We start from the raw sequence: 24218 nt of genomic DNA, 5'->3' as shown, positions 1-24218 counted from the left end.
ACGTTCGGGGCGAATGGTTTTTAATCGCATTTAAAAATCGCATTTAATTTAAATGCGGCATTTAGCCTTATGGGATTCCCTGTGTAAATAAATGCGCATTTGGCTAAATGCGTTTTAATGCGGCAATGGAATCAGGCTATTAGATATTTAAAAAAAAATTAAATTTTTCAACAAATAACTAGTCTTAAAATTTAAATATAATTATTTTGATATTGTTATACGTACCAGAAAGGAAGTAAACTTCGCAAGCCGATGTTTATATACCCTTGCTGTTTTTGCATAAATTTAATATTTTTTAAATCATATAAATCTAATAGCCTGATTCCATTGCCGCATTAAAACGCATTTAGCCAAATGCGCATTTATTTACACAGGGAATCCCATAAGGCTAAATGCCGCATTTAAAATAAATGCGATTTTTAAATGCGATTAAAAACCATTCGCCCCGAAAGTTTTTAGAAAAATACTGGAAAATACCGATGTTTAACGATATTTTGTTCGTGCCACCACTACAACAGCTGTTTTTATAAGCAAGGTTGGCGCAATTTTTGATTTTTTTTTAATATAAAATCTATTCCGTATAAAAATGACTGAAACCTAGAGCGCACGCTGCAAATTCTGCTCGCAGTACCACAATGCATTACTGCTGGATCTCTGGAATAAAATTACTCCCACATATACGGGGATCCTTGCCTTTTTAGAAACTGTGGTGGCCTTCATTGCAAACCCGTCATAACAACGCAATCAGCTTCTCTTCTTTGTCGTTCAAGTTGGCAAATGTCTCGGTCGCAATATGGATGTCCTGCTGAGCATTACAGAGTTTAGTAAACTCACTCATGTTCATTAATTTTAATTAATTTCTTTTGGATTTGCCAAAATTCAAAAGTAAACAAGCCCAGATCAGCTGTTCGTGCCACTCACATGTCGGAGTAGCATTAACTAAATGCTAATGCGCCAATGGAATCAGGCACATTTAAAAAGTCCACTAATGCGGCAATGGAATCAGGCTATAACACATTTAAAACATCAAAGCTATGATGATTTTCACCTTAATTATTCGATCGTTCGTATGGTAGCTATATGATATCGTTTTCCGAGCTAAATAAAATTAAATGTGTAAATCGAAACTATTATAACATTACTATGTCCAACAAAATTTAGAACAAAATTTTAAGTTACAATTTTATTTTTCATTTTTATTTTAAACTTGAATTGTTTTTATATAATAAAGTTGTCAAATGTTGATCAAATTTTAAATGTAAGTTCGATATAATAAAATATGACTAAATATCAGAGAATTTTAAAACATTAAAAATAATTAAAGTTATAATTTTTTTAATTTTATTTCCCAATGTCTCCTTCACTGCGTTGCAAACTTCTAACTGAAATTATAATACCCTCTGCAAAGGTATAAAAACCATTTTCTAATTTGCAGTATCAGTTAATAATGTATTTTTGCTTTTTCTGTTGTACAAATACAAATTTACTTATGGCATGGAAACCTTCCCAATCCGAATGACTTGTAGTTTATATTTTCGAAGGAAAAGTCTACTTGGTATAGTTTCTTACAATTTTTGATTCAATCGGATTTGTATCCAGACAAACAATAGTTAGAGACTTCTTATAAATTTAAGTATTTAAACGCAGGAAGTAAGTTATATTTTTTCATCAGAAATAAAATATTATTTGTCAAACTGAAATTAAAAGTCACACCCTTTTTGTCTATATAGCTGAAAATAAAATTTTTTTAGAAGTAAATTAAAAGCATATAAAATAATTGTTAAAATTTCATAAAGAAATAAAAAATCCATAAATAATCGCTTTAAAATAGTTTTTAATATTAATGCTGGCAATAATAACACGTTTTAAACCATTTTTTGTGGGATACAAGCAACAACCTTCAAATAAATTTCAAAGACTACCTCTCATACACAAATGAAAAATTTTATATTTTATTTTTATAATTATTTTATAGTTATATTCGCAATTTAAAACCTTGGCAAAGCCATTCTAGTTGGTTGCTTAGCCTGATATTTTTTCAAGGCATTTGCGATCAACTCAGTTTGTCTCATAACATTTGTAAGAATGTGGCACCCATTATATGAATAGCTTACCAAACCAAATAAAACGAACCGTTCTTTTTCCGAAATCATAACCCTTTGTCCCAATATGTCGCCAGGCTTTAAAAATGTATGGCTCATTCCAGAAGGAGTTTTCGCACAAATTTCATTCGTATTGATTGTCCTCAATGGACACTCAAGGGGATTAACAAATTCAACGTTAACAGCGGAAATTCGCACGTTGTCTAATACAAAAAGGGCCGAATTAGGTTCGCCATTACGTTGGAGTTGTATGTTTGAAAGCATACAGATTGGTTTTATTCCATCTGCGAAAGACAAAGTTTTGAAATCGGTTGGAGAAACCATAACAAAAAGGTTACCTGGTGGCGTCACAGGTCGATTAAGTTTTAGCAAAGCTATATCGTCTATGCTGTGCTTAAGGACTGAGTCAACTCTGTATTCACCATAGGACCGTCCTTTTCCGACTACATCAACTTCTCTGTGGAATAATTTTAAAAAACATTTCAAATTTCTTAAATGAATATATATCCTAAATCGATATCAACTTATCAAGCTATTGAAATCACTTACAGCGCAGCAGCGTTTTCCTGTAAGTCTCTGACAACTGTTATGACAAAACCTAAAAATGAACAGAGACTATTTAACCAAAAGCTTAAAAATTAAAAAAAAAATAATAATAAAATGTACTTCTACGGTCTGAATTTGTATACCCTTGCATCGGACGATTATATCATATAGCTCCCATACCAACAAAAAAAAATTGTTAAATGTAACTTTTCTATTTTCTATTTATTTTTTTTAATTCTTTTTGACTTGTTTATAATTTGACCGTTCAAATTTACACTTTTAATTTGATTAAAATCGGATAACTATATCATATAGCTGCCATAGGAACTATCGAATAATTAGCTTCATGTTTTTTTCACACATACGCAAGTAAATCATAATTTTAATGTTTTCAAGAATATATAGATTTTTGCTACAGCTGCAAGGGTAATGAACTTCGGCTTGCCGAAGTTTGCTTCCTATATTGTTAGTCTTACTTTAAACTTAAGACTTCGATATTAAATTAAAAATTGTTTAGATTAGTTTTTAATGTATAGATACGTACGGTCTGTGATCAGCACTCCCTGGGCCCTAAAAGTAAGTCCAAAAATTTCGGCCCGTAAAATTGATGCCATGGTTTCGCCCCCGCAGTCCCCATGCAACCACATGTCTTGAATTATTGCAGGCGGAAATTGATGTGGGTTTGTGAGCTGTGGCTTATTAGAATCATCATGGGCGTTTATGTTTTCCTGTATCCAGTCCACATAACTAGCCACATTGGTATACACTCCCGGTCCATTGCAAGTGTTTAGGCCAAAGCTTACGATACCGACCTGAGTTTCGCGGCCTATGCCATCAACGACCAGAGTGGTACTTAATGGACCTCCGGAATCGCCTTTGCAGGTGTCGCTGTTATAGGTAGCTGCACATATCTGGTCCGAACTGAGAGTCACACCCAAGCGACTTTTGCACTTGGTTTCATTTAAATGGTTAAGTGTGATTGTTTGAAGTATATCCGAATCCATGCCGTCACTTGTTACTCCCCAGCCAAAGGTTTTAAACCTTGCCGGAAGAGAACTCCTATTCTTATCCACAATTATACAGATCGGAAGAACACTGGCTGCAGAGAAATGCATTTTATAATGATAATGTTAATTAATAATAATATGTCAAAGATTTCACTTACCTTTGTACTCGACACTTTCTGATAATTTCAGCAAGCATATATCATGCTGATACTTGTGTATGGACCACAAACGGTGTACTATTGCAGCAGTGACTTCGTACTTAAGGAGAGGATCACTTTTGTTGTATGCTCCCAAACTTACAAATCTGTTTTCAATTCAAGTAATATTTTTATTTGATGGCTTTAAATATTTGCACTTACTAGTATGCGTACAAAGAGAAGTCAAATGTTAAACCGAAAAGAGCACGTACACAGAATTCAGAATTATTTCTACTCTCGACTGTTTAAATTTTAAAATCTTTAAATTACTTACAAATTTTCTTGTTTGTGCGTGCAATGGGCGGCAGTTAAAACAAAACCTAAAAAAAAACAGTGGCTTTTATAAATTATATCTGATGTTTTTGTATAAATATACGAACGATTGTGAATCAGCGTGCCTCCGCAAAGAAATTCGGTCTCATTTCTTATAGCTGTCATCCAAGCAGCGTATTCTTGATTTGCATTCTGTCCATTGACAACTTTGCCTACATTTAAATACCCACAATGATTATCCAAAAACAGTGAAGTTCCCAGATAGCAAGGAAAGCAAGTGAACAAAAATATGCAAGCTAAATAAGTCTGCATTTTAGAAGATTCAGGAAGGAAATGACTAAGAATTAGTGACTAGCTTTCAGCTTCGCACTCTCTTATCAGCTATTATTTTAATCTAATTTCACATTCCACAAATTTATATTTTTTTGTTGTAGCTATGTTGTGGTGTATGAAATTTTTTTAAATAAATGATTTATTTTCTATGTATGTAAGTTTATGACCATTTTAGTTTGTTCTAGTCGGAATATCCAATCGGCTTTAAAAGCGTTGTAACATATTTTATATTTTTGAGCGGTGTTTTCCAAAATTGATGTTTAAGAAATTTTAATTAAATTTTTTTTAAATTGATGCAAGATTATATGCAAAATACATACATATGTCGACAATATGCCAAGCTTGCTGTAAATAGATATATATTAATTTATGTATTTTATTTATCATAGTCGATATCAAGTGAGTTTAGGCTGTCTAATTGAAGCTTTTCCAAAAGTCTTCTTTCTGTTGCAGTTATTAAATAAGCCGGATCCGACGAATATATCATATATGAACGTATGCCGGATCAGATGAAAATATCTTTGTGGAACATAAAGTACTATTCTTTACTTTTCTTTATAAAAAGAGAAGAGTTAAAATAAATAGTTTTTGAGGAGTTGTAAAAATTCCATGACTTCAGATTATAAAGAAAATAACTCAAACCACAAAAAAAAAATTTAAGTCAGAATTCGTCAATCGGTCCGTTTAAAATCGTCAAAAATTTTAAAATCGGATGTAACAAGTTTAGGCTGATGTACTCGGCTGTAGGAACGATCGACTCATTATTAAGAATAATCTGTCCGAAAGAGCATTGCTTGATTGTTTTTGAATATAAATCGATTTATTCAATAAAATCTTTACAAAATTGAGCAATTTATACCAATATGTGTAATTTATACTAATCTTAAAAACAAAAATATTAGTGGATTGCGTCGAACAGTGGCTTAAAAATAGCTGTGCCCGCGCCACTCCGGCATCACTAGAAAAACCTATCGACTTGCAGGCCATTCGCTTACAGTTTCGATAACAACGATTCGCGTCTAACAGCACCACCGATTGGCGGCCAACAGCACGCTGCAGAAGCACGAGAGTCAGCCCAAGAGACCGGAGTTGCCGGACCGCGCCGCTAACATAGTAAATGTCCGAATAAAATACACACTTGGAAAAAGAGAGAAAAATTAGGGCCACTGGGAAGGCTGAAGTGTGCACACTTGGCAAGCAAATCGAAACGACAGCAAAAGCGACCGCCCACAATCCGCGCACGGAAAACCCGAGACTCGGCGACTTTGCAGGACGACAGAGGCAGAGACGATCCCGAAGGCAGGACAAATGGCGGAGAACGGACTGCGTGTGCCAGGGCCATCCGCGGTGGCTTCCTCGGTGGCTTCCACGGCGGCCGGTTCGGGGGCGGTTCGGCATCCGGATCCGCGGCCGGCGCCGGAGTGGTGGCCACCGGCAGCAGCGGCGGAACGAGCAACGGGGAGCACGAGAACGAACATAACGCCAATGCGGACAGCGAGAAGGCCCAGCCGGCGCCGGCGGTCCAGAAGTACATGCAGGAGCTCATGACGGAGCGGTCGCGCATGGAGAATCACTTCCCCCTGGCGGTGAAGCTGATCGACGAAGGTAATTGATTTGTCCGGGTCACTTCATGGCAATTATCACTACCACATTTCCCCCCTTTTGCGGCCTGCAGCTCTGGAGCGTGTGCAGCTGAACGGACGCATCCCAACGAGAGACCAGTACGCCGATGTCTACCAGCAGCGCACCATCAAGTTGTCCCAAAAGGTGCACGTGCCCATCAAGGACAAGAAGTTCAACTATGTGGGCAAGCTGCTCGGCCCTAAGGGCAACTCGCTGCGCCGCCTGCAGGAGGAGACGCAGTGCAAGATCGTCATACTTGGCCGCTTTTCGATGAAGGACCGCGCCCGCGAGGAGGAGCTGCGCAACTCTGCGGACGCCAAGTACGCCCACCTGAATCTTCCGCTGCATGTCGAGGTGTCCACCATAGCTCCGCCCGCCGAGGCGTACGCCCGTGTGGCCTACGCCCTGGCCGAGATTCGGCGATACCTCACGCCGGACAAGCACGACGACATACGCCAGGAGCAGTACCGCGAGCTCATGGAGGACCCTGAAGCGGCCAAAAAGCTGACGCTTCGCCAGCTGCAGCAGCAATCTAATGCAGCGGCCAGTGGTGGTGGCGGCGGAGGAGGAGGAGGCGGTGGTGGCGGCGGTGGAGGCGGTGTTGGTGGTGGTGGTGGAGGAAACGGAAATGGCGGAGCAGCTGGATCCGGCAGCAATAATGGCAATGGTAACCAGCGCTCTGGCGGCAATTACAGGTGGGTTGTGCAGTTGGACGTCCTCTATATGTCAAGCTAAATACCCCTTCCTTCGACAGACAAAAGTTTCAGCAACAATCACACTATCGCCACAACGAGGAGACTGTCTACTTTCGCTCACACAACAATGCGTACCACCAGCCAAAACCCTATGTGCCAGGTGAGTCCGGATGCACTGGGCCTATTATACCGAGCTTCGATACCATTCCCGTTCTTACAGCAGCCCAGCGGGGCAATGCCATGCACACCACCTTGCCACCACAGGCGATTGTGCGAGCCTCGCCACCCGGAATGGTCGTCAGTGCGGCCAGCTTCAATGGGCGGAATGCCGGGCTGGGCAATGCCGGCGGTGGCGGGATCATGGCCAATAGCATCGTGGCCACCACTGGCGGTGGTATCGGCGGCGCTGTGCCGCCCAATATGCGCTACCGTCCCGCTGCCCCCTATCAGTTTGTCAAGAAATAATACAGATGGGAGGATGCACCACCCGCTGCCGTTCGCTGTTTGTTCAACTATTCCTCACCATCATTAGCGCCTCATCAGGAAGTATTCACGCCCATCCGTCATGCCCATCCAAACACCCACAACCACAATCACATTAACATCCACATCCACACACTGCTCCAAAGGTAGATGTAGTAACTATGAGAACATTGGATACTTGTCATGCATTGATTTCACCAAGATTTCGGCAGGGTGGAAACCCAAACCAAAACGAAACGAATGAGTAAATGTATGTTTAAGAAAACTAGCATAAGTAGACGAATGCTCCGAGGATCAGACGAACACCCCCCCAACATGAACAACACCACCCAAGCAAACCAAACCAATCAACCGACCAGACAAACACCCACCACCCCACCACACACACACGCACGCAAGCACTCCTCGAGGATTGGGTTTTATAGGATCACGAGTGTCTGCGATCTGGGACTTCGGAATCCGTGTGTTGGGCCCCTGCGAGCATTTGGAACAGAGAGATCGAGAATAAAGAGAGAGAGAGAGAGAGGGAGACATGGAGAGAGGAGGAAAAGAACGCCTCGATGTTGGATCGGGCCGAATCGAATGGATTCATTCAGGGATGATCCCAGTCGAGCCAGATGTCCTTGTTTTGTTTTTTTCGTATATTATCATCAAGTTTATTTTACCACTGACGCATGCAAAGATTTCATCAATTTCTAATTTATATCAATGAATATATATATCTCCTTTATGTTTACACTTATACGTATTCGCCCCGCCGTCGCTTAATCCATTTGCTTTACCAACTCTGCGCTTAAGTTTATCCTATATATTGTTTTAATGCATTTTGTATTATGTTAACGTTTAGAAGAGGAGGCTTTTTATTTTTATTTGTTACGTCGCCAGGACAGAAAAACCAACTGCAAGAGATCATGAATAATATATAACAAGTACATATATACAAGCGATATGATTTATAACACATAGTGCATACGCAACAAACACACGATCACACGCGCGTACGTATATTCAAAGCATCAGCATATTCACGTAAAACTTTAAGGTTTAAACCAAATGAAGATTAGAAACGCAAACGAGAATCTACATACAACATAGATCGGCGCAGAAGCCCGATTTCGCCTACGATAATGCAACGGACATAGCAACCACATCCGATCAGAGAAGAATAAGCAAACACATGCAAACATAAACATACATAATTGTTATTGTTGTTAAAAGCAACTAAAATTGTAATAGAAATTATGCAAATATACATACGAATATGACGACAAATGTTAATTGCAGCCTAGTTATTATTTGTTTATCCACCCCACACCGGAACGAAACCTAAGATATATATATATATCGTATATTTAAAGAGTGCTGCCTGCATATCCGCATGCCCCACTGAGTTAGCCTTTGTTGACGATGCTTCTGAAGCCACAAAACACCCGATTTTGTATTGATTTCGAACATTGAAAACTGCATGTAAACCCCATTAACATATACATATGTGAAAGTACGAAACTATATATTTTACAGTGCATTATTATGTATTGCTGATTATCGTTAAATAAATTTCCAATTTGAATTAGCCATGTTTTCAAGTGCGCAAAGGAATAGAAAATCAACTGGGTAAATTTTAAATGAGATTTGTGGTAATTTCCTTACAAAGCTTAACAATCTTTTAATCAGTTAGAATCATCAGCTACTTATCATTTTGCGTTTGCAAGAATTTCAACCGTTTTGTGTTTAACAAATGAATTAACTTTATTGTCTAACGAATACAGGATATTCCACGCCCTACAAGGCCCTCACCAGTTGCATTAACGAGTAGGGATTCTTGTTGCTCATGAACTTCAGCTGCTCCTCAAATCCCTGCGGCGTCTTATTGATCCAGTGGCGGTCGAGATAGTAGTTGATGTAGCTGTGGAACTCCTTGTCCGTGTAGTTCTCCACGTGGACGGGCACGAAGGGATCCAGGTGCTCGAAGCCCGCCTGGCCGAGCAGATAGCGCGGCATATAGGAGTCCATGTGGCCCTCGGTCATGGCGATCTTGTCCACGGACAGGATGCACACTCCGTTCGTCCAGTCGTAGTTGGTGATGTCGAGGAAGGGCTGGGTGAGCGTGATCCGATCCGGAGTCACGCGCTGCTTGTTGTCGGAGAAAATGCGGGTCACCGGGTGGAAGAAGGCATTGAAGCCATCGATGGCCACCATCACCTTGCACTGGCCAGCGGTGGAGAGCTGTTTGAGTTCCGCAATGAGCGCCGCCGTGGTCTCTGAGGCGTACTTAATGCGTGCTATCCCGTGCTCCACCAGCTCGATGAGCGTGGAGCCGGCCGGTGTGCTCTCGCGTTTGCTCCACACGTACTCCTTGCTGGTCTTCAGCTGCAGTCGCTGGAGCAACTGGCCGTTCTGGGCCTTGAAGTGCACCAACCAGGCGGCGGCGTCGAAGGGCAGGTCAATCATACCCTCCTGGCCGGCCGCGTTAGAAGACTCCTTGGGTCGCTTCATCCAGTTCGGGGCCCAGGGCACATGGACCAGCAGGAAGTCGTTGAGGGCTCCGTAGTGCAGCACATGGGCCATTGTAAGGGTTTTGCCAGTGCCATTTTCTCCGTACAGCACATACCGCACCACTGGCTTGCTCAGGTCGCTGGCCTTAATGTACTGCAGCAGCTCCAGGGCAGGATTCCGGACCATCAGACAGGCCTCCGTGAAGGTCTTGATCTGCTGCTCGTACTGCTTGGGCAGGCCGCCGCCGGCAAAGATCTGCTTCTTCTGCTCTGCAGGAATGGTGTAGAATTTGGCCACCTGCAGTGCTGAGTGCTCGCCGGGATCGGTGACTGCTGTCCGGAACTCATTGATGACTGCTCCCTCCTCCGGAGCAGCGGCGGCATTCGTGGACATCATCTGGACATGACGCTGCAACTGGGCGGAGACGCGCGACAAGTTGCCAAAGCGATTTCGGATCATTTTCATTGAGAAATCCTCGAATACTTGTTAAATAAGACCTGCAGCTGAGAGCTGAGAACATATGGCGGGTATCGACACTCGGTGGATATCGATAATGAACCAGGGGTGGCAAAGCCAAAAAATAATCGATAAGCTCGCCACTGAAAATGGTCAATTAAATTAACAGTTGCTTAATTCAAAGTTTAAAACATTGCTTCTGCTATTGAATAAAAATCAGAACAAATAACCAGAAATAAAAAGAGAATTAAAACGTCTTGGGTGTCGTTATCGAAAAAAAATTGAAAAATGATTTTAATATATTGATAAAGAAGATTGAAATCAAATATAATTAATACCATCTTTATGTAGGCTTCTTTTTAATTTTATTATTAAACAAATTATTATTATTATTAGGAAACAATTCAAAACAGTAGCTAAAAACTTTATGTTTATACCCTCGCAGAGGGTATTAGTACATATTTCAGTCAAAAGTTTGCAACGCAGTGAAGGAGACATTTCCGAACCTATTGAGTAAATAAATTCTTGATCAGCATCACTAGGAGACGGTACGAAAACTAAGACATTTTAATCAAATTATAAATATTTATTAGTGACTCTCTTTTTCCTGTTATTTTTTTTAACTGTCATAATGAACTAGAAATTAGTTTATTCTGATGGTCTGATCTTTTGGCCAGAGTTATCGCTGCTGAGACTATCGGCATCCAGCTCGGCGGGTACTTCCTGCCTATAACTCTGTCGGATTAACCTGTTCAGCTCGTCCCTCTTGGTGCGCTTAAAGAATCCAAGCTAAAGGTTACATGGTATTAATAAAATTAGAAATCCTTCTCTGATGTTCCTTATACGAACCTTGTAAAGAGCATAGGTTATAACCGATAGGAGCAGCAGACCACCAATTAGGGATAAACTTATATTCCAGACAGGCAGCTCCGGCTCCAGATGCTTGAAAATCTCATTTGGTTTGAACTTCCGGTTAATCACAAACGTACTGGATGCGGGATCGCCCTTTTTAAGCAGCTGCAGATCGGTTAGGATGACAAAGTACTCCTCGGCTCTTTTAACTTCACTAAGGTCCACGTCGAAGCTTATGTTCAGGGAAATAGGTTTATCCGGCCTAAATTGGACGCTCAAATCGGCTCGAAGGCAGATCGTCATATTAGTATCCTGGCAGTTGAATACAATGGTGCGATTCACCGGCAGATCGATTTGTTCTTGGTCGGAGGTCAATCCATTGAGATCTCTACGATGTCGGATCGTGACAGGGTCATAGTCCTGTTCACTCTGGGTGGAGTTTTCCATGGAGAACCCTTTGTGGTCGAAAAGTTTGATGGGCCACAGTCGGGAATCGTAGGTGGCCTGAATGTTCAGGCTGCTCTTGTTAATGATGGGTACAACTGCTGTGGAGTCAACCGCCTTATAGGCTACAGGAATATAAAAGGACAGCGTCAATTGTTCAATAACACTCGGACCGCGACTTTTGATCTCGTAATGGTTGATGATTTCCGCCGAGTAAGGGAAATGCTTGAGAACAACTTGATCGTTAATCTGACCTCTGGGAAATAGCAAGGATTTAAGTCGGATTTGCCGGTTGCTACTACAGTTACTTTTATTGAATCTTACCCGCTGGCATCGATCTCGGTGAACTCCTTAAGTCCGATCACGTTGGTCTGTTTGTTGTCCGTGAGATTACGCTCGTTTCCGGCACTGAACACTTCTGCATCGATGGTCAGCGACTCTCCACTGAGTTGGCTCACATCGAAGCTGATGGTGACGGAGTCGCTGTCACCTTTGGCCAGCGGTCCTCCTCGATTCAGATCGCACACCATAACTGCATTAGAAACCCTGCAGTTTCCAGGAACCTGAGCGAAGGGCAATTGGGGTGTGCTGGACACGTTGAATTGGGGCAGGTAGGCGGTCTCTCCGTTGTTGGTAATCTCGTAGTCCAGATGAAGGCTAGCGTCACTGCCCAAAACATAAGTGGGCCTGGGGAAATCGAAACAAGAATCAGTTATAGCTCTCATAAAAATCAAATGATAAAAATAAATGCTAACAGTGATTGAAAGGAGCTGAAGCTCGTAGGATATACCAGATATGTGGTTTAATATTTTGGGGTTTTTTTTACATATGTAAATAAATATATATATATTATTCTTTTGATTTTATTTGACTTATGTAAGAAATCAGGAATAATTTAAATATAATTTTCCGTGGGAACAAATGAAAAGTGGATAGGTTTGAGGATGATTTGAAGGATGCTGTGCTGTGTGAGGTAAGGGCACAACAAGAGCTAATGATGTGTTGGCCAACTTGGTTTGACCAAGTCCTTATCTATTTATTAATACCTGAATTCATATATTTATGTTGGGTTTTGGTAGAAGTGGTAAGGGATCTTATTAGGGGGATGATTATTCAAGAAGGTATTTGAGTTGATTTCTTAAATACTGTTTAGATTCGTGGGTGATATCTTTGAAGATGTTGTTAGGGTTGTAAATAAAGGGTGATTTAAGTGATAGTTTGGAAAATGAGTCAGCAGTTTCGTTTCCTTTGATAGTAATTCAGAATAATTTAATGGGAAGTGTTTGGCTAAAAGGTTTATGAAAGGTTTATATAATATGAGTTTTTATTGTAGTTGGTATGGAAGCCAAGGGAGGAGAGGGAGTTGGAGCTGATCACGTGTTTATCGCTTGTTTGTAATACATATTAGTCATATATGTACTGATATATTACTGTGACATACTTCACATTCTTGCTCCTTATCTGGAGATCAGCGACACAAACATCGGAGGCACAGTCCGTGCTAATGGTTATCCTCTCCGTGGAAACCTTTGAGTCCGCCGGATCAACCACAGCACAGGTTTTACAGAACTCTGTTGAACGAGCTGTTTAATAATTTATGTATTAAAAACTTAAATTTCCATCTCACCCCCAGAAACGGGAACCTTCTTGGCCAGTTCGTAGTGCATCTGCAGATCAATGGACGTATACATTTCACCGCCGTAGCGCACATTAATGTCGAAATGCTGGCAGCTCTCTTCGAGACCTGCATTCACCTTCAAGATCATCCTATTGCTCTGCGTTCGGGCAAACTTAACCCACTTCAGTTGCGTTTCGATCGATATCCGGATGTCCAGTTGCTGCTGCTCCACATCCTTTGCCTCTGCCGAAGTGCTCAGTCTGTAGCAGGCGGTTATCTTGACCTCTTCCTGCTCCGATTTTATCTCTCGAGATTCCGACTTTATTGTCGCATGTACTTTCACGACGGGATAGGCGCGATAAAGATATAATGCCTCGGCATTGGGAGCTCCTATGGCGAAGTCGTTGAATCCATTGCCATCTATGTCCGATCCGCGGGAGAGGCCGTGACCGAACATGTGTGCTCCGTACTGGGAAGGTTGTTCGTTAGGAGCATCCAGTCGTTGGCTCGGCTTATCCCTTAATCCATGGGCGCTGCCCAAGTATATGAACACCGATCCATTCCCGGCAAAGGGAGCTCCAACGGCCACGTCTAAAAAAATGAGGACAGTATTAATGGTCTCTCATGAAAATATTTAAAAAGCAACTCAAGAAGTCAAAGTATGGGTTATCAAGTTCCGTTTTTGTTTGCAAATTTCAAAATGTGTTATCAACCCCCAGTCATAAAATAACCCACCATTATATCCATCCTTATTGATATCGCCCAAACGCGAAAGAGTAGTTCCGAACCGGGCCTTGCTGCCCAGTGGTGGCCGCACAATCGTAGGCTCTGAGTTGAACTTCAATGCAATGATAAGGAGAAATTTAAAATATATTTAGTTCTGCTTGGGAACTCCATTACTCACTAAGCCGTTGTTGATAAACATATAGATGGCACCAGTGTCGTAGGAATGTTCAAAGGCGTGCAGCGGCGCTGAGACTATCAAGTCCGTTTTTCCATCTCCATTGAGATCTTCCGCCAGAAGGGAGTAGCCGAAGTACTCGCCAAACTGCTTACCCCGCAACCTTCGCAACGTGCGGATGATCCTTCCTCGAAAATCGAAGATATATGCCTCGCCGGATAGATGGTTGGCCCTGGGAGCCGAGGCCACGTAGAGCAGGGTGGATGGGTTAGCGCTGTCAAAATATCCGGAGGCAACGGCATAGCCAAAGTACGTGTTATCCCTTTGACGCCAGGGCTCGAAGATCTGGGCGTCTTGCTGGTAGAAGATGACCGATCCCTTCCAATTACGAACACCTGGGGCTCCGATTAGGAACTTGGAGCTATTATTATCATCCGCCACATGAGCACTGTGCCCCAACTCGCCCGCATAGTATCGCTGCGCATTGGTATCGCTGTTCACCTGCTTAGATTTTAGGCGGAATGGAGAAATGCGGGTCACGTTCTCGGGGGATTCGGCCACAGTGTTCGGTACCCATAAACAGACTCCGTGCAGGAGGTAATTGTTGGGAGTGGGAGTGTAGAATCGGGGGGCACACACGAGGAGCTTGTCCGTATCCCGGGTGCCACCGTCCATCGATCCACCTAGCCACTGGAAATCCTTACGGTCCGAGTCCCATGTGATTCCTTGGTCAGATGCATTGAAATTTCCTCGAGGATCCAGGACATAAGGAGTGCAGGAACCGCTTGACAGGGAGCATCTGTATATCGCCCCCGTCTCGTTGATCGTCTTCTGCGACTCCAAGACGGATTGAGCCCGGGGAGCTCCGACTATGATGCTGCGATGAGGAAAAATATATAGATAAGAACTTGTAAATTACGTATCACTTACTGCTACCCATAGTAACCTACACTACGACTTTTTCATACCCTCTTCAAAATTATGCCTGAGGACAGCAAATGAATGGCAGTGACTAAGAAAGTCAAAGTTATTGCATTGGCTGATCAAAACGTTTCTTTGCGTAAACTATATTTAATGATATCCATGAGCTATGATTAACTAGTTTTACAAATATAGCAGCTAGAATTTGTTCTGGTTAATTTAAAAAAAGCACAAAAATAAAATCCAATGAAAGGATTTTATATGCAGATAATCCGAAATCCAAAAATGTTCCATCACATCCCAGTTTTTAGGAAATCGTAAAGTATAAAAATTTGTCTTCCAGAACCTTTTTAAGGCTTAATTACCCAGGCCCAGAGCTGTAGTTTAGTTTAAACCATACTTTTTTGTCACTGTGTGGCTAAAGGCGATAAAAAGTTCATGTTTTTTCGACCTGTGTTGTTAAACTTACCTGGTGGGACGGATGACGAGCGAGTATCCAAAGTAGGAGCTTCGCGTTTGGTTTAAGTGGGTTTTCAAATGTTTTGGAAAATTTATCACCAGGTTCGGATAAGGCGAAAAATTAAAAGCTTCACTTTGGTATTTCAATGCAAGAAAAACGACCAAAAATATGCGACTCATTTTTTAATTAACTTTAAATATGAAAAGATTAAAGGTCCGCGCCGGACTGAGGTTCTCACAACAACTCGAATGGAAATAAAATGAAATTCGATGTTGGAGAGCTCTTCGCATGTCTGGACTTTGTGATGCATTTATTCCAGATTAAATGTGTTGTATATATTTTTCTTTTATGTACATCCGACATGCCAAATAATTTCGACAACCATTGAGAAAGAATTTTAAATTTGATAAATTTACCAAAAAACCATGAAGATAACATTATTGTATTATTGTTTTCATGTGAAAATATGGAGCAATGTACATTTTATATTGTATATTAAAGATAATTCATCGCTAAAAAGCAAAAGATTAAAGTACAGGAAATTAAAAACGAAATGAAACATCCGAAACGCCTATTATGAGCTGAAATTCATTCAGGAGTTTGGCCAACGTTGTCCGGCATTGGAACATTATCCAGTCCCATGTTTAGAAGATGAAGATCAACCGGCTGATACCGCAGAAATGACATTGACCAGGTTAAAGTAGAAGAACCAAGTACCAGTCCAACTTTGTGTTTATTATTATGATGCACTCCTGGTACTTTAATGCCTGGTAATTGGCCAAAATTACCAGCTGCAAAAAGAACTTCCGCAACGATAGTTTCAAATCGGTTATACAGAAAGTAGTCGGTGCATCAAAGGTTTTAAAACATTAATAATACGAATCAATTTTGTTATCGATCTATGTATGTAGTCATCAAATCAATTAGAGAAATAGGCATTTGGCCGCACAGGTGTCGTTTCATACAATGATTGGTTTAGTCTTCAGAAACGTGCAATATGTGTAGATCGTGGCTGCTGCCAATTTTCCTGTCTGTCCAAGTTATATGCTATTCCATTCAATTTGGCATAATGCACTCTCTATCAGTTCCTATTTATGAAATTGAAATACCCTCGAATAAGTGTGGTGACTATGTAGATGTGGAGTACAAACAAAAGGTATTTTTAAAATAAATGATATAATTTTTATATTCTAAGGTATTTACAAGTATGCAGGCTAACCTGGTATTCCATATAAACCTAATTTTGGTCATCGATGAAAGTCAAATTGAGTGGAAGGGCCAGGCATACATTCTTAGTGGCGGCATCGGCTACAACTTCACCACCTTAAGATTAAAATATATCCAGCCAGAGGTAGCGAAAGTCAATGTGCTCATCTACGGGATACCCAGGTTGGAGCTTTAGTCACTAATATACCTATATATTCTAAACACTAATCAGTCTTTGTCTTTGCTGTTCTTAGTGGCACTCCAGTGGTATCCGTCATCCGGCAGATCGCTGCGAATCAGTGGAGATAGCCAGGCTATATGCATGCGGTCTCCAAAGACACTTCTCAGATTTTGGTAGACTCCTCTGTTGTACTTTTGCTTGCGTTCTGGTGTGCGATCGGCGGAAACCCCGCCTCTCAAGACGATGGGCACGTGGTAGCCCAGGAGGAGGACCCCATAAGCCAGGGCTAAGACATTCAAGCTGTAGAAGAGCAAGTACATGTTGCTCCAGAAACTGCCCGTCACCAGGAGCAGCATGGGGCAGGTCAGCTTGAGCAGCGTTAGCCAGTTGCAGTAGATGTGGCCCTGGATGATCCACATGTAAATGGAATTGTAGACCAGGGCGTAAACCGCTCCCACAAATAGGTAGAATATGAAGCCCATGAAGAAGCGATGGTTCCTCAGTCCAATGCAGCAGCCCGTGTAGAGGCAGTGGTGATCCCGCTTCAGAACGCAAACCTTGCAGATCTTACAGTGCCATGATCTGGGTGGAGCCAGCCGCTGGCACTCGCTGCACTCCCGCCAATCCAGATGATCCGGCGGTGGTTCCACCTTTTTCACTACAGCGGGGTAATGCACTTTATTGGATTTATCTTTACATCATTTACTCACCCTCAACACTGGTATCGATCATCATGCAGGCAATCATGTTTCCCTTGATATTGAACACCAGGAACATGGCCATCAGGAACGTGAAAGTGTGGAAGAAGCCGCCGGGCTCATGGAAAGCGGGCAGCACCACCACAATCTCGAAGAGGAACACCACCGGCAGAAAGACTGCAATAATCAGAAAGCACAAGACATCCACCAGCCGGCGGGGCAGTGGGTTGCTGCGGATTCTCATGATCCCCGATCTGTGTGTCTAAGGTAAACAAATGCCGTCCGATCGCCGAGATGCGAGAAAGAGAAATAAAGTAGCACATACTAAGTAACCGGTTCGCTGTGACATCACGTGCGGTTGAGCTTTCGTTTCGCAAGCTTTTGGGGGGGAAAAGCTAACAAAGCCACGGCGAAAAGCTTACGAATTCGATTGTTGCGGCGAAAAGTTTAAACTGCACTCGATTAAGTGGTTTTTTTATAGCCCTCCTCTCCCCTACCTTCAGTTCAATATAATTTGATAAATTCTGAAGCCAAGCGAGTTCAATATAATTTGATAAACTCTAAAGCTAACCGAGTTAAAGTTTGATATCAGACGCTTGGTGGCGTAAAACGGTGCCAACACACTTATCTTATCAACCCCGGGCCACATGTCGTATGCTTGATGGCATGTAACATACATATGTTGTATTGTACATATAGGAGTATAAATGCCAACGGCAGGGGCCACATTGAGAATTTAATTAACTTGAAAGGATTGCCTCCGTCACAAATCACAGTAATCAAGGTAAAGCCTTAATTACATGGGTCTTTAATACGTGCGCTGACATCTGATTGATTGCATTATCAAGTATTTATGGTGGTGTCAAGGGTCATTAAGTAAACAGTTGAAAATGGAACTCGCGGTGCCAGGCAGACCGGACAGGCAGGGATCCTCGGTATTTCTTTTCAAGAGCTTTGTCAGGAGTCTGCGGCAGTTCCTCAACGAGACGGGTCTGCATGGTCTTAAATTTGTGGGGGACAGCAATCTCAGCAGTTGGGAGAGGTAACAATCTCTGGAGAAAGTAATAAGACCAGCACAGATATTAAATATCAAATAGTTAAAAAAAAACAACTAACATTTTAGAACCGAAAACTTATTCTTTCCGAATTAACTTCCACGTTTCAGATCGTTTTTCTTTGGCTCCTTTGTAACTGCTCTCATAATCACAGTTCACCTTATATCGAACATCTATGTCAAGTGGAATAGCACTCCGGTGATAATTGGCATCAGCCCACAAGCCACCTCCATTTTAAAGGTACCCTTTCCGGCTATAACCATATGCAATATGAACCAAGTGCTAAGGAGTCGAGTGGCCAATTACAGAGAGTGAGTCCTTTTTTTTCTATTCATAAAAGTATCAATCAATCCATCATATTGAAATGAAATTAATTTTCCAGAGGGTCCAATGAGAGCGCCCTTTTAAAGTTCTTGTGTGACTCCGAAGGCTGGCAGTCCCAAGAGCTTGATGTAGAGCCTTCCGCTTCAAATTTCGCCAGGAACGACTTGAAAATGTCCGACTTTGTCTTAAATCATTCGCAGTCCTGCGAGAGAATGTTGCTCTTTTGCAAATTCAGTGCCATACAGCGAAATTGTTCGCATCTGTTTCAGCCGATCCTGACGGATGAGGGCCTGTGCTGCGTCTTTAACTTTCAGCCGCTTGAAAATCTCGTCAAGCCTTAGTAAATACAAAATTTGGCTTTAACAACAAAAACATTTTAAGCTATCCACTTGTTTTGTTTAAACAGTACCAATCGCCGTAGAAATTTGACGACAGAAGATGGTTTTGAAAGTGTCAAGTGGGATCCAGAAGCAGGCTATCCCGAAACATTACCCCACAAATTTTATCCATCCACATCAAGTGGTAGGCAAACGAATGATCTGTTTGTGGATGGGAAGCAAGAGAAACTTGTTTATAATATATTGCAGGAACTGGTATTAGTTTGGGATTTACTGCTGTACTAGATGCTGAAATGAACGAATACTACTGCTCATCAACTAATGGACCGGGTTTCAAGGCAAGTGTGCTATCGCGATTTATATAAAATTGTGATAATCATTGGCGCCACGGAAATTGCTAATTTTGACTTTGACTTGGAAAAAAGTGTCTTAGAGTATGCATCAATATATTTTGTGTTCAAAAGTCAATGCGATTAAATTCAAAAGACGTAGTTCTTTTTTCATTGCATACTTTTAGACCCCATTTTAAATCACTTTGAAACCCGAGTAAAACCTTAACTATGTCTGTAGTTCTGATAAGTTTTTTGAAACAATTAAAATTACCTCCAACTTGTTATGAAATCGATATGTTTTCGTTTTCAGGTTTACTTTCACAATCCCGTTGAGGTGCCCATGGTGAAGGAGGCGGGACTGATCACAGCCATTGGCTACGAGACCAATTACCGCATTGAGATGGTTCGAGCCGAGGCAGTGCCTGCCATTCGTTCGATTTCCCGCGATGGCCGGCAGTGTCTGTTCAAGAACGAAAAGGAGCTGATCTACTACAGAATCTACACGCGGCTCAACTGTGAGAACGAGTGCGTGGCCGCCTATCTGTACGAGACCTGTTCCTGCATCCCGTTCGAGTATCCGCAGATCTACAGCAATGCCACCACCTGCAGCATGCGGGACACCATCTGCGTGCGGCGGGCTCAAAGGGCGGAAAACCGGCCAAGTTGGGTCAAGTGCCGCCAACAGTGCCTGCCCAGTTGTTTCGACCTAAACTATCTGGCCAGTGGCTTCTCCTTCCCGCTGGCCTCCAACAACTTCCAGCTGGCCAACGCGCTGGTCGAGGGCATCAACAAGTCCTATCTGAGCGAGAATATAGCCGTGATTAATGTCTATTATCGGGAGTCCGTCTACCACGGAAACACCAAGAATGCCTATGTGGGATTGACCGAGTTTCTATGTGAGTAAATCAGCTCTACTTCTCAGGGAAACTAATGTTTAACATTTGTATTTTTCTATTCCAGCCAATGTGGGTGGTGTAATGGGCCTGTTTATGGGTTTCAGCGTCATCTCTTTGGCAGAAATCTTCTATTTTTTGATCTTAAAACCGCTGGCAGAGCTGTTCGTTTGGAAAAGGTCTTCCGATGTAGACTCGGAAAACAGCCTTAAACATAATGCATTTGGCATAGACAAACCTAAGACTTCAGATCATCAAATAGTATGGCACACAAGAGAACTGTATCCCAAGGGAGTAACATTGAAGGCAACCGAAAGGGTTAGAAAAACGAGAAGCAGTAAAATTATAAGCAATTCCCTTAAACATTAAATGGCACAGACAAGAAATTATTTATATGGAATCACAAAGTATGAACACACATGTAATCCGCCATGTCATGCAAATCATTGGCTGACCAGTAATAAAATAAAAGGGGAAAACATTATGAGTGGAAACCCACTTTGTGGGTTTGCCTTTCAGTTTATCAGGCCATGCAAAGAAAAACAGCAGAATAATTGATTTAAAGCATGAACTGAACTGAAGCAATGCATATTTAAATAATACATTTTAAATAAAAATGGTTTCTATGGTAGCTGGTTTTAAATGTAATACAATTTAAATCACGCTTTGCTTTTGTTTAACAATATTAAAATCCGTTTGCTTTATTATTCAATTGGTTCATGTAAAGCAATAAATAAATAATTATGCTTATGACTTGTTTAATATTCAATTACAAATATAATACTAAAACAAATAATTTTTAATTACAAATATATCCCAATAGCATTTATTGTTCGAAAATTGAAATAACTTTAACTGCCAAAGAAGAGGCTTCAAATATGAAAGTGAGTTATCGTGCCGTGTTAATAGCCCCATTAAATTTGAAGAGAAAGGTAAACTTCTTGACTCTGTTAAACGGTCTTCAACTGCAAAGTTGGATATATACACATCCATACGCACTCCTTCACTGCCCCATCAGCTTTTCCCCTGTGAATTTGCCAGAGGAACTCTCGCATCTGGAACAGATGTGCCCGAATGAAGGTCGGTAATAGAACACTCCAGCGCCTAATGCAATTAACGAAGTTTTCCGGTTAAAGGGGCTGCCCTTACGTTAGTTTTGTGTTGGCGGACCTATTTCTGTGATATATTTTATGTCAATAAGAGCATTTTGGCCAAAATTACTTTTGGCCAAGCCATGAAGGACCGTGCTTAACTGCGAGTATTTATGTACGCACTACATTGTATGTGTACTCCGGGCAGGCAGTAAAACAAGAACAGCTTTTGGCTCACCCCCAGCCTCACCCTCAGCCTGGCTTTTGAAGATGGCACATTTCTGAGTCGCCTTGCACTTCTGACGGAAATTCCTTTGCCCGGTACATGCTCCGGTTTCTGGGCGTTAATTGCTGACCTCAACCTGCACATAAAGCGACTAATTTTCGCACAGCCCTGCTACTGCTCGTCCTGCATAGCTGCATGAATTCTGCGGCACAGTTTCTGCTCCTTGGCAGCATCCACATCTCCACATCTGGGTAGGATTTCTTAAACAGGCCAACAAAAGGACGAAGGAGGTAAGATGCTGCCTAAGCAGCAGGAGCGGCAGCAACGGAATGAAATGCATTCGCACAGTTGAAGACAATTTGCGAAATTGCATCGCTCTTGATGTTTTCACGTGCATTCCATCTGGGGTTTTTACGACAAGTCAACAATGCGCTGCTGGTCCGGCACAGTGCGTGCCATGGCCATAAGTCGACCGACCGACCGACTTGTTGATGCCTGGAATAAAAATAAGGTTTAATAAATTCCAAAATCCGTTACTCACTGGCATCCAATTGAATTCAAACAGAATCAAACAGAAGCTGTTTGCCTTCTGAATTGTTGTTTATCTACGTCAGCTTATGAGATTATATTTTCCCCCACATTTATTTGCTCACAAAGGTCGCACAATTTCGAAATGCACTGTAGGGTAATGGCAGGGAGTGTAAGGGGTGTGTGGATTGGGGTTGCCATCTAAAACTGAGTACAAAAAGCTTTGCGCTCGACCATCTTTCAAGCGATAAGACAACTGGTGCAAATGATTACGACGTGTTTCCCTGGCACACTGTATATCCCTATATCTGTATATCCCTATATCTGAGTAGGAGATCCCAAAGGCTGGGGAGGGTCTTGTCGGAGATGTAACACAGGACAGACCCAGCCAGGAGCTTCGTAAATGTCAAGAGCAGAACTAGATTCAATTCTTTATGGCCGTGTTAACGAGCCAATTCTCCCCCGGATGCTGGGGAACTTTGGCACTGAATGAAAAATTATGCCATTAAAATGGTGAAATCCGAAGCACAAATAATCCTTAAAGTCATCGCTGGTTAGTTAGTTGGTATTTGGGGCGAAAGTTGCCCGAAATTGAGGGTTGAGCACTCTGCACACGAGTAATTAACAGCAAATTTTCTGCCAAAGTTAGCAAGTTGACAATAAAGTTCTCCCACTAACTCTATCTTTCCTCGAGGCGCAGCCACCTGATTAAGGTATAAATATTTGATTCTAGTGTGGGCAAAAGGGTTCCCAGTAAGTGCGACAGCTCCCAAGCATTGTCAACTTTATGGGCTTCCGTTTCCCGTCGCACCCAACTCAGTTATGCATGAAGTGTATTCATCAAAATGAAGTCTCGAAAACGTCTGCGTAAATGCTGCACGTGCGTCAAGTTGCCAAGTTGCCACGGGATGGCCATACTATACTATATACCACACTATATTGTTGGCTGCAGGCTGGGGTTTGGAGATGGGGGGGAAACAATTCGATCGAATGCCGAGGAAGCTCTGCAAAATTACACACACGCACACCAACACACACACACACACACCCCAGAGAGAAGTTGCATGCGGAAAAGCAATTAAAACTTCTTGTCAGTGTCTCGGAAGTGTTTGTTCATATTTTATGATGTTTTCGTGTAGAAAGCTGGATTATGAATGTGTCACCAAGAAGTGTTGTCGCCGCTGATTCGGCTTGCAGCTTTCTTCCTTTTCCCGTTATCCTTTTCAGTGCATGCAACAAGCCGTCATTGAGGTTGAAAGAGTTATGTATAAAATATCACACATCCGCCCCATTGGACGGGCAACACTCACAGGGAGAGTGAAAGAGAATACTGAAGGCCAAACTATGGCTAGTTCATTGTAAAACGGAAATTGTAACCAAATCTTTAGGTCCGGAGACTGACCTTTACATGTTCGGCAGTATTTGATTGCATAATTTATGGCATGTTAAATTGGGTCTGGGAATGGAATACGGCATCTTGCTTAAGTGCATCGATATGTTCAGCCTTTTGACGTCTGGCACTTTGGCAGCCACAACGGCAGCTCTGCTATAATATTTCGGCTAATGCTACCCGCCAGCGATGGCTGCTGCTGCTGCTGCTGCCATAATGGCAATCACCCACCCAAGTGCATCCCATATCACACTGCTCATATTTGACGGTCTGCCGGCGGCAGACCTAAAAACTCGTTGCAAATATGCAAATTTCCACCTTGCTCCTGCACCACCTACACCATCTGCACCACCTGCACCAATTGCATCACCTACACCACCTGCCTAATGCACCGAAATGCATTTGGAATTGGGTAATTTTACACATGCAGCGCCACAGGCGACACTCTGGGCTTAAAAATGCATTTTGGCTTTTGGATTGGTCAGATAGAATTCATGGCAACAAACAGTTTTGCTGGCTGCGTGGTTCTGGTGCCGAATGTTTGAATGT

General features: G+C 42.1%; 7 protein-coding genes across 9 annotated transcripts; 3 read left to right on the top strand and 4 right to left on the bottom strand.

The window, feature by feature from the left end:
• Nucleotides 1-1854: 1854 nt before the first annotated feature.
• LOC108134628 (chymotrypsinogen A-like) lies at nt 1855-4459 on the bottom strand. Of its 3 annotated transcripts, none has more exons than XM_041709864.1 (7): nt 4233-4459; nt 4127-4172; nt 3814-3950; nt 3193-3747; nt 2652-2700; nt 2441-2559; nt 1855-2386 (listed from the first exon to the last, which is right to left on the bottom strand). In XM_041709864.1, exons 1-7 carry the CDS (start codon nt 4435-4437, stop codon nt 1989-1991), a joined length of 1509 nt encoding a protein of 502 aa, XP_041565798.1. In that variant the 5' UTR covers nt 4438-4459; the 3' UTR covers nt 1855-1988. The 3 variants fall into 3 exon arrangements, with proteins under 3 accessions (XP_041565798.1, XP_017110502.2, XP_041565799.1); XM_017255013.2 differs by having other exon boundaries at nt 1856-2386; nt 3814-3959; XM_041709865.1 differs by lacking the exons at nt 1855-2386; nt 2652-2700 and having other exon boundaries at nt 2447-2559; nt 3814-3959.
• A 1061-nt stretch (nt 4460-5520) lies between these two features.
• LOC108134636 (KH domain-containing, RNA-binding, signal transduction-associated protein 1) lies at nt 5521-8537 on the top strand. The gene is given in 5 exon segments (XM_017255021.2): nt 5521-5836; nt 5839-6063; nt 6134-6776; nt 6836-6936; nt 6997-8537. Coding segments are annotated over 5 exon segments (1284 nt in total). The 5' UTR covers nt 5521-5766; the 3' UTR covers nt 7242-8537.
• A 323-nt stretch (nt 8538-8860) lies between these two features.
• On the bottom strand, nt 8861-10289 carry LOC108134637 (28S ribosomal protein S29, mitochondrial). The gene has a single exon (XM_017255024.2). It carries the CDS (start codon nt 10218-10220, stop codon nt 9042-9044), a length of 1179 nt encoding a protein of 392 aa, XP_017110513.1. The 5' UTR covers nt 10221-10289; the 3' UTR covers nt 8861-9041.
• Nucleotides 10290-10789: 500 nt separating this feature from the next.
• Nucleotides 10790-15661, bottom strand: LOC108134622 (integrin alpha-PS3-like). Its single transcript, XM_017255007.2, has 8 exons — nt 15417-15661; nt 14030-14903; nt 13861-13963; nt 13135-13716; nt 12949-13078; nt 11832-12194; nt 11061-11763; nt 10790-11000 (listed from the first exon to the last, which is right to left on the bottom strand). The coding sequence occupies exons 1-8, from the start codon at nt 15584-15586 to the stop codon at nt 10860-10862; spliced, it is 3066 nt and encodes a 1021-aa protein (XP_017110496.1). The 5' UTR covers nt 15587-15661; the 3' UTR covers nt 10790-10859.
• Nucleotides 15662-16133: 472 nt separating this feature from the next.
• LOC121467696 lies at nt 16134-16809 on the top strand. The gene is made up of 2 exons (XM_041709883.1): nt 16134-16563; nt 16621-16809. The coding sequence occupies exons 1-2, from the start codon at nt 16405-16407 to the stop codon at nt 16807-16809; spliced, it is 348 nt and encodes a 115-aa protein (XP_041565817.1). The 5' UTR covers nt 16134-16404.
• Nucleotides 16567-17809, bottom strand: LOC108134625 (probable palmitoyltransferase ZDHHC24). The gene is made up of 2 exons (XM_017255009.2): nt 17505-17809; nt 16567-17452 (listed from the first exon to the last, which is right to left on the bottom strand). The coding sequence occupies exons 1-2, from the start codon at nt 17734-17736 to the stop codon at nt 16842-16844; spliced, it is 843 nt and encodes a 280-aa protein (XP_017110498.1). The 5' UTR covers nt 17737-17809; the 3' UTR covers nt 16567-16841.
• Nucleotides 17810-18382: 573 nt separating this feature from the next.
• Nucleotides 18383-20876, top strand: LOC108134621 (pickpocket protein 28). Its single transcript, XM_017255006.2, has 7 exons — nt 18383-18534; nt 18658-18858; nt 18930-19211; nt 19278-19393; nt 19459-19547; nt 19852-20437; nt 20502-20876. The coding sequence occupies exons 1-7, from the start codon at nt 18383-18385 to the stop codon at nt 20801-20803; spliced, it is 1728 nt and encodes a 575-aa protein (XP_017110495.2). The 3' UTR covers nt 20804-20876.
• Nucleotides 20877-24218: the final 3342 nt, after the last annotated feature.

The sequence above is a fragment of the Drosophila elegans genome, unplaced genomic scaffold (genome assembly GCF_018152505.1).
Source record: "Drosophila elegans isolate 14027-0461.03 unplaced genomic scaffold, ASM1815250v1 contig_520, whole genome shotgun sequence".
NCBI classification, from domain to species: domain Eukaryota; kingdom Metazoa; phylum Arthropoda; class Insecta; order Diptera; family Drosophilidae; genus Drosophila; species Drosophila elegans.
Note: the sequence above shows the minus strand (reverse complement) of the source record. Positions and strands in the feature narration are given on the sequence as shown.